This window comes from Lissotriton vulgaris, chromosome 7, assembly GCF_964263255.1.
Source record: "Lissotriton vulgaris chromosome 7, aLisVul1.2, whole genome shotgun sequence".
Classification (NCBI taxonomy): Eukaryota; Metazoa; Chordata; class Amphibia; order Caudata; family Salamandridae; genus Lissotriton; species Lissotriton vulgaris.
Genome location: NC_141695.1, coordinates 324434206 through 324444346, shown reverse-complemented (window position 1 = coordinate 324444346; position 10141 = coordinate 324434206). Strand labels below are relative to the sequence as shown.

Genomic DNA, 10141 nt, shown 5'->3' with positions numbered 1-10141 from the left:
CTTGTATTTTGTGAGAGTTGTAGATTAGGATGGCCTTTTCTCACTCTCTATATTTCAGTGTTATATTTTATTATTTTTCTTATCCTTTCTTTTCTTCTCTTCCTTTACTTAAACTACATTTCGGGTTCTTTAATGGGCGACAGGCACATTGTCGGGGGGGGGGTAGGCCGTAGCCTCCGCATTGGTGTAGGGTGGGGGGGTAGATTTCATTTTCCTTATTTAGTTTCTATGGGCCTTTTTCTCACTTTTCTGCGCTTTCTTATACTGTTTTCCTTTCTGGGTCTGTGATAGGGGATGGTTTGGAGTGGGTGGCGCTGGGAGTGTTACGAGCATGGTTCCTGTTGTCCAATTTGTTCTTTTACTCTATTGCCACTATGATGGGGTGCTTCACGCAATTGCTGCTATTATTCCTGCTGCCTACTCATGTGGGGGAACTACTGTACGGACTCAGATCTCCTTTGCACCTATCCTTCATTGATTTCTATTTAATCGGAAAAACCTTAAAATTTAACCTTCACTGCTCCTTCTCCCTGGCGACATAATTTTCCAGTGTACCTGTTATTAATTGTTGCTAGATCACCTGATGCCGATGGGGGACCGTATTGCTAGCACCTGTGCTCAAACGTACTGTGGCCGGCCGGATGGTTGTAGGCCCGTATTTGTTTTTTTATTACATGCACAATAAAGGTTTTCAAAAATTTAAAAAAAAAAAAAAAAATGCAAAAAGAGTAGCGAAAATGTAAAAAAGCTACGAAATAAACGCATAGGAAGCTTCACTAGTTCGAAAATTAATGGCTGATAACCAAATATCCTGAAATGGCAGAGTAATGAAACTAAAAGGGCAGGGGCAAGGTGGTGGGCCTACTGAAATCACAGAAGTTTGAATAAAATGATTACACTGATACAAAGTTAAATAAAAATAAGTTATCCGCAGCACTTGTCCATGGCAGTGACTGATACGTTCCCGTATTTGGCCCTATGAGGAATCCCATGATTGTTCATTCATGTTAGGAGGTCACACAACAAGAAAGTTATGTTCTAAAGGAGGTGTGAATAGGAAAATAGTGAACAGCTTGTCAAATGAAGGACAAATTAAGATCCCGAAGAGTTAATAAGAAAATGCCGAATCAGAGGCACAGATGCTGCCAGCCTTGCTTCTTGTGAGCAACGACTATAAGTACAAAGTGCCTGTTTACGCACCACCTGCAGGTTTTCAAAAAACATCAATAACAGGCATTGTCATTTACAATGCCAATAGCTCAAACTCTCACAACTGCGAGACCTACTGCATTAAATATGCTTGTGGAGCTCTGAGACAGAGGCATCAGCAGCCATCGAAAGGCAGGGAATGTATCGCCAGGGCATGCGTTTCCAAAAGCAGGAGGGTGGAGGCGCAGCTGCAGCCAAAGTAGACCTCGGTCATTAAATGCATAGCAAACGTGGCAAGATAAGAGCATGATTTACAGTGCTGTTTACAACAGAGCTCTGTAAACCATGAACACTGGTCTTGAGTACTCCAGCTTAAAGAAATAGTGCTCACTAGCTCTGAGTAATAACATATGTAACAGGGGTAGTCCCATATCCTAAATTCAGCATAGCATGCAGAGACCGCGCAAAAGCTGCCTAGGTGAGACCTAAAAGAAAGATTCATTCCCCAAAGAAAAGCAGAGAGAGGAGAATGGTTAGAAGGAATGAGTCCTTCTGAAGGAATTTCACCAGTGAGCATTAAGAGTTCCTGTTGGAAGTACACAGAGATTCAAAAATTTTTTTTGAGTAGACGAACGTATTTTAAGACTTGATGGGAATGGCTGTAATTTATCAGAATATGAAACCTTTATCTTGGTCATTATTATGATACAGAAGAATGTGAAGGCAGAAACAGATTCAAGCTGGGGACGAAGATTCAGTTATAACAATATATGGAGACCACATTAGTGGAAGAAGGCAGGTGGGAGCAAAGTAGATGTGCCTCTGTGCAGGGTCTATTTGAGCAATCCTACAGTTTTACACAACTCCCGAAACTCTTCCCACTGGCATCACATGTCCAATGGAACACAAAGGACGTCTCAAGCCGTTTTTCTTACCTAAAATATATACAATTATTTGTTTTAACTGAAACAGAGTTTACACCTTACATTTAGAATCTTAGATTATATTTTGATGTGTAGAACATGTGCCTTAACATTGTCACATTCCCAAGACTGGCTCCACACACCCAGCTTATTCTTGAGATCATATCTTCTTGTTTACTGGTAGGGTACGATCGTTACAACACGCAGGTTGAAAACTAGACTTTGCAAATAAAATAGATAAAACTATGAAGGGATATGTACAGAAGACTGACGTATCTAGGAAATATGGGCTCCAACGATGTGTATATTTGGAGAGACTGTTCTAATTCAGTCTCAGTTTATGTACCCATCGTCAGCCAATATAATGGTGCACACTAGTCCCCGAGGCAGGACGGAAGACACTATAGACAGAACGGTAATGCACTTTCTTCTTCTGAACATCTCAAATCAGTCTGAGTTTGTAAACAGATTGTTGTTTTAACACTGCATTCACAGTCTAATCTGACCACCTGGTTTTAAGCTCACCTATTAAGAATAGGCAAAAGCAGTCCGGGCGAAAGGACCACCTTTTCCAACAACTACTGCAGACTGCATTGGTAGAGCTGCACAACCCTGCTGGGAAAAAAGTTGTGGTGGTAGTGTGACGCAAATGGTGAAATGGCAATGAGTAATCATTCCTCATGAAGCAGTCAAACATCAGGTACACACTTCTTTTTACGGTGGCAGGGAATAAATCAGTAGCAAATTATTTGTGCTTGGGGCTTGAAAAAAGGAAATCATATGAAGCTTATCATGGGAAAGAAGAAAGAGGAAAGAATGATTCTTCAAATAAATCATGAACATAATACTGGGAATATTAATTGATCAATTAATTTGTACAGTCTCACACTGGCAGAGGCTGATATTTTGTGCAAACCGATTTCAGTGGCTTATACTCGCATCACGGAACCAAGGGATTCTCATAGAATTAAACACCTAGACAGCAGGACTTTGGGATTGGACCCCCTTCCTTTATCCCTGTTATCTCGTCCATTGACAGCGAATGGGTCCTATCTGTTAAAGAGGTGTTTACATTCCTTGGAATATGTAGATCTGAATGTGCAAACAATGTGGGTTATATTATGTTTTCTGAATTGACATGCTGGAGGGAGCCTCTATGGCTGACTTTCTCATAAAGTTCCCAAGAGACCCCAAGCCCAGCAAATGCATTGACTGCAATTCCAGATCATCCTCACATCCCATCAGAATCGTGGAAACGAAGTCTGCCCACAGAGAAAGATACACACACACACTCACGTAATTCAAGTGGGAATACACATAAGCAATACAGACTCCTGTGTTTGTACATAAGTTTAGAATATAACTGATCCACTCACAGCAGCACATGGAATGAGCCTGTACTGGCACACAGCCACTCGATATTGAGAAAGGGCATGAATCACACCTATGTACACGCAAATAACCAAAAGACATACATTGGGGATTAGCAGAAGCAACAATCCAATACCCCATACAAGGCAAAACTACTCTTGTAAACACACAGGCATACTCAAAAAGACACGCACCTTAAACACACACAAACTAAATTACAGGCCATGGACAGTTTATAAAAAAACACACACACTGTGCAGATCACTGCTCCTTCCCACGACACTCAGACATACCAATACCCAAAGCCTGTGACAGTGGTGAGAGTAACACACCAGGAGAAATACAAATACAATCTGAAGACACTGGTAGAAGCAATAGAGCAAAAAGGCAAGATAACTCTCGCCTCACAGATAAAAGAGGGTGAGATTGTTTCTCTGCTCTGGTCTCATTCTGCTGTGGCCCTCCTGGGCAGTACACAGTCAAGGCAGAGAGAACAGTCATCCTCAAGCCTCCATGTCGTCAGTGTTCCCTGTAAGACAGTACTCTTCTCAAAATGTTTCTGCTTAAATGGGCTCTGCTCCAAGGCAGGTGCCACCTAAACGGTCAGTACCTGATGCATGCAAACTTTGTTGGGGATGAACCTCCCATCTCAGAGCCCACAATGTTTATTCAGTCATAAAAGTCACTTCAGCATGAAATCTTAAAGGTGGCCACATTAGCTGTGCCAGGAATCCACCATGACCTTAGAAAGTGGTCATAAGCGGTCGTACATTATTCCTGCGTAGGATCCACAGAACCTCCCTTCCCGGCACACGAGAATGGCCCTTTAGGCATCTCTCCTCAATGCAGGACTCCCACAAGTTCCAATGCCATAACCGTTCTTCTGGGGTTCCAATGGCAGAATGCTACACTCTCCGACTGGGATGTCGATAAGACTGTAAGACAATATGCATAGATAGGACAGATGCACGCACCGATGGACGTATCATGTAAACACACGCACGCACATACACACACCCTTCCACACTCGCCCGCACGATGCCATTATGCCCTATGTGTTGATAGTGTTTTTTTGTCTACTGGCTGTTTTTCCTTGTTCTAAAACTGCTTTGCCAGGACTTCGCAGAGGTGTTTGGACACAGCTTCCTTGCTAGTTCGCAGAGTCAGGCGGTACATCTAGAAATTGGAGAAAACAAAGTAGCTGTTAATCACATGTGGATAGTTCTCGCTTTTAGATCTGGTGAGGTGGGTAGGCCTCAGCCATCAAATGAACAGGTGAACTATGTTTTTGTGGGTTTATGGAGTATAAGGAGTAGTGTGTAGGGAGATGCTGTGCTAGTAAGTGTTTTACGCACAGATGGAAGCGCTTGTTTCATATAGTTTCAAGAGGCTATGCAGTGCTGAACACATAAGCTCATTCTTTCATATGACAGTTTAAAGATGGGAAGAGGGCGCTCATCTCACCAAGGAAATTATGAAATTGTATTGTTGAAGCATGCGTTTGAAAGCACATTTTGCAACAAATATTCACTAAAATACACACAGATCGTAGGAAAAAACACAATGCCTTATGGTTTGCCAAAGGCCCATGGGGTAATTTTCATCCAGAGCAGGAAAGGCATTTGGGTGATCATTAGCACTTATGTCAGATAGATATGATAAATGCACATGCAAAAATATGCCATTGGAAAATTAATACAGTTGTGTAAATGGGTGAATTTTAAAGCAGAATTTGCTCGTAATGCTTTGCAAAATTGGATAACATTTTATGGAATATTTAGCATGATCACTAATGCAACAATGAGCTCATCCAGTCCACGGGAACTGAGTTTCTTGGCACTTCAGGCCCTGTACAGCTCTTCTGCTTCAGTAATGCATTACAATTAACAGTAACGTATTGCAATTAAGAAATCTGATCGCCTTTTACCAACAACTAGCTGAGACAGGCGGAATAAGGCTGCCTTTGGGGCAGTCCTTTCATTGCTATACTGCTAGACATGCCAGATATGGTGGTTGGGGGCAGGAGGTAGAGAGAGAGAGAGAGAGGGACAATGTGCATGTCTGTGTGTGTGTGTGCATGCATTTGGAAACAGGTACTTCTATAATGCAAACCTAGGTGGGAAGGAATGGAACCGTGGCAGCCAATGAAACGATTTGGGGTTGGTGGGGAATAGGAAGTGCTCCCAGATAAACAAACGAATGGACAAATATGTTTTGTGTGAAGCTAACTGAATCATAAAGGGTAAGTAGAACAGGACAGTTGAGATTTACTTCCATTACCTACATATTTCCGACTGATATTTAACCTCTGCTTTTCAAATGATTACACAATTTAGTATTTGGTATTGCAGTTACTTATTTTCACCCTGGCAGCATGAGGGTTCTGCAATACCATTCTCTGGTCTGGAATCACAAGTAAAATAGCTTCTTCACACATAAACATTTCTTTTCCTGCCTGTCATCCAAAACAGTTATAGTTAATATTTTGGAGACATCAGTCCCAACCTGTTGTCTGCAAAGTATCATGTACTTAGGGGTGTATTTCTGGGACCCAGAGGGTCTTTTTGCCTTGGGCAGCTTTAGAGATCCAACAGGGCTATATTTGAGGTGTCACCGCAGACAACCCACAATTGCAAAGACAACTTCTACCTAATATTGAAATTGATAAAATTCAAAGTCAACAGAACCTAAATGAAGGTCTGCTTTAAAAATATATCTAACACAAGGAGATCGGGTCACTGATGGCAATTTGTTGGAAAGTCCTTTCTTGACGAAAAGTCCACTTTCCCTTACTTTCCTACTGCCAATTTCCCACTGAAGTGTAGTTATGAGCCCGAGGAAGACCTTGGACTGCTAGAGGCACTGCAAGTGGGCCAGAGGCCTTTAGAAAATTCCAAACATGTATTTAGATCTCAGATTCTACTATGTTTTTCCAATCACATTTATTACTGATATGTTCTCTTCTTTTAAATTCTCTTAAAAAACATGAAACAAAAACGGCATACATTATTCCATATCTGTATATTACACATACATAACTCATTGACAATGTTCGCTTGTCTTATTCCCAAATCACATAGTTTTTAGCACCTCAAAATAAATGAATAAGTCTCATCTGTTTCAGTTCACAAAATTACTATCAGAGTCCCAATGCATTTCGGGTTGCACATTCAACCCTTCGTCAGGGGATTAATAATATGTAGATGCAGGTTCAAATGTCTTGTAAATGTCAGCGTCCTGTGGTTCAAATTATACGGGATCTACAAAACAGCAACAGAGCAAAAACTGTTTCCAAAGTTCACATAGACAACGCAATGTATATAAACACAAAACTGGGGGGTGCCACTGGGAGACCCCTCAAGAAAGGAAAAAACATACCCTTAAAAAATACCCAATGTAACCTTTCCGTGAAGAGAGAGGAAATAGAGTAACCTATAAGTAATACGAGTGACAAACCAAGTAAATTTAAAAGAATAGGCTGTGGCAGTGAAAGGTACCATGAGAAAATAGGAACCCGTGTTACGATAAGAAAAATAATCGTGCCGACCCGTGCTCAACTCAAGATAGGAAGATTTGACAATGCGTGTAAACGTACCTATATTCTTATTATAATACATCCAAAATGGTGTATTCCAAAGTATTGTGGCACACTCGACAATCCTACTACCTAAGTATAAAACAAGCCCAGATAAGTATCCCAATCGAGTGACACTAAGGTAATCACCGTGTTTAACAGCCTAATCAAATCGCTTACCGCCTGTGCAATCAACGAGCTCCAACCATAACTGGCCACCTGGTCATAGATAACCTGTAAAAGTAAAACGTAGGTGTCACACGAGCACCTAAACGCATTATAAATGCGTAAAAAATGTGCTGTTAAACGGACAACGGTCCGTGCACTAACCTGAGGTTATTGAAGCCGACATCTAGAAACTCTCCGTGAACGCGAGTCCGCCCATCAGATCACGTGGTGCGGAACTCGCCCGTATCTATTGAGAAGCTGGGAAACAGAAAGGGGACTTTCTGTAGTGGAGGGAGCTGTAATATGTACTAGCTATGGCGCCCCGCTAAACTGCATAAGAACCACGTGTGGTCCAAACGGAAGGCTGCAATGGCTAGATGTCCAAAATATAAAAGATAATACCCGAGGATGAAGGAAACACCCTCTAAAAAATATAGTTATATTCTAGTAAAAAACAGTATTTATTTCCTTTTTTATGAGATATCTCACAGTAATGATAAAAAATATGCCTATTCAACAAAAATGTAGACCAAAGGCTGTGTAAAAGAGGAAGCGAAATTATAGTGGTGAAAGTAGTGAAAAGTGCTGAAGCATACCCAAGCATGTAATTCAATTTTATGAATAAGTGAAACTATACGGGAAGAATCCCAGTGTACTCCCTTACAATCTCAAGAAAACAGTATAGCATTTAAAGGAAGCATAATAATTCATAATGATCATTGAGTCCTGCAGGAAAAACAGTGCCTAACAACTTGATCCAATGGGTTTCTCTCCTGGCCAGGAGAGTATTAAATTCTATTCCTTGAATACTTTCCACTTTTTCTAACACTGTATATCTTAATTGGGGAATAGTGTGTTTCGCTTCTGCCCAATGTTTAGCTAATGGAGAAGTGGTATTTTGGTTCCTAATTCGACTTTTATGTTCCACTATTCTGGTTTTAATTTTTCTACTGGTCCGTCCTACATAAACCAAACCGCATGGGCATTTGATTGCGTATATGACTCCTTCTGTGGTACAGTCTGAGTTGCTCCTCAGTTTAATGCTTTGTGTGGATGCATGAATTGGTCGCCAGTGATGACGTTGCCACATTGTCCGCAATTGTAACACTTCATTATGCCTCTAACTTTTAGTCTGCCACTTCTTTTGGAAGGTTTCAAAAGTTCCCTGAGGTTTTTCGTCCTTGTGTGTGCAAAAAGTGGAGAACCATGAAATACTGTGAGAAAATCTGGCTCATTTTCAATAAGTTCCCAGCGATTTCTAATGATGGATTTAATCTGGGAAGTTTGCACCGAGTTTTTTATTACAAACACTTCTCGTCTCATTGGGGTCTTTACTTTAGGTGTTAAAAGTTCATCACGTGTTTTTTGTGATAGGGTATGAACAGCTTGATTGAGTATTACATCCGGATACACATGTGATGAACTTTTAACACCTAAAGTAAAGACCCCAATGAGACGAGAACCTGCATCTACATATTATTAATCCCCTGACGAAGGGTTGAATGTGCAACCCGAAATGCATTGGGACTCTGATAGTAATTTTGTGAACTGAAACAGATGAGACTTATTCATTTATTTTGAGGTGCTAAAAACTATGTGATTTGGGAATAAGACAAGCGAACATTGTCAATGAGTTATGTATGTGTAATATACAGATATGGAATAATGTATGCAGTTTTTGTTTCATGTTTTTGAAGAGAATTCAAAAGAAGAGAACATATCAGTAATAAATAATAATAAATGTGATTGGAAAAACATAGTAGAATCTGAGATCTAAATACATGTTTGGAATTTTCTAAAGGCCTCAACTAGAGTGCACGCTAAAACTAACAAAGGTGATAAAAGATATTCATTAATTTGTTTACATATGGTGTGCAGATCCACCTCACCCCAATTTCCCACTGAACCCAGCAGAGCAGCTCTAGAACCTTTCACCCATCTTATGTTACCTGTGCTTGTATGTTGGGCTCCAGACGCAGCAAGCAGCCAACCTGAAGGGATTTTGTTTGGATGATTCCAGCTCCAACGTAGTTGTCCGGGTTTGGGTCCACCTTCTCAAGCAGTGCCGAACCAAAGCCCAACAGCTAGAGCAGGAAAATGGAACATATATAGACAGTTATTAGGGCTTTTCGACCTCCTCTTTAGGCCCCACCCAGCCAGGACCGCATGATGGTGTACTATACAATTAATCACATTTGGTCAATTACAAAGCTGATGCACTGTGAAGACAGTTCTTCAGTTGACACAGGCTCATCCAACATTCACAAAATGCCTTGCATTGTCTCGATACACCTCTTTCTAACCCCTTCTCGGTCCAACCTTCCCGGCTTAGTTCAAACTGCCTCCCTCACCTTGGCCTTTGTCACCTCCGGATCCATTGGATGATTTGCTTTGAATATCTTCTGTGCCTCCTGTTGTGGGCTGAAACCACCAACAAAAAAAACAATGAATTTAATCTCAAGACAAATCATCAAAAATCTGTTCTCTCCTTCTTTACAAGATTATGCCCCCTCCAACTCCCATAGGCAGTATGCCTGGTCATACTGTGCTCCAAGACCCTGGTGTGCTGGTGGTTCATATAAAAGAAAAACTCCGGCGGCCAAAACTGTCACCTTATGATTCAAATTCCTATTTAAACATGGTAGGTGGCATATTCCCCTCCCTTCAAACTGGGCAGGTGGGCCCCATGGGTCCCAGAAGGTCTCCAGGCTCTGGCAAGAGGATAATTTATTATACCATGCAGGAATACAGACCCACTTAATACTTAGAAGAATTGTGGTTTTAGTGAAAGAAAACAGACTGGAACTGTGCAACTCTGTAATGGGCCACCAGTAATAACTTTTTTTCACTCATGTCCTGGCAGGAAGTAGGTATCAAAGTGGAATGGATTGGAATGGAATGGAAGGACATTTGTAGAGCGCATGGCTACCCGGAAGCATCCCAGCGCTAGCTGGGG

General features: G+C 41.2%; 1 protein-coding gene across 4 annotated transcripts in view; it reads right to left on the bottom strand.

The window, feature by feature from the left end:
• Nucleotides 1-2223: 2223 nt before the first annotated feature.
• LOC147701483 (AP-2 complex subunit alpha-1) overlaps nt 2224-10141 on the bottom strand; it is a 323652-nt gene continuing 315734 nt past the window's right edge. For 3 of the 4 annotated variants that reach the window (XM_086930156.1, XM_086930157.1, XM_086930158.1), the window contains 3 exons: nt 9537-9606; nt 9135-9269; nt 2224-4619 (listed from right to left, as the gene is read on the bottom strand). In XM_086930156.1, coding sequence (XP_086786282.1) covers nt 4542-4619; nt 9135-9269; nt 9537-9606 — 283 coding nt within the window. In that variant the 3' untranslated portion in view covers nt 2224-4541. The remainder of the gene's footprint in view (nt 4620-9134; nt 9270-9536; nt 9607-10141) is intronic. The other variant, XR_015297469.1, reaches the window with a different exon arrangement.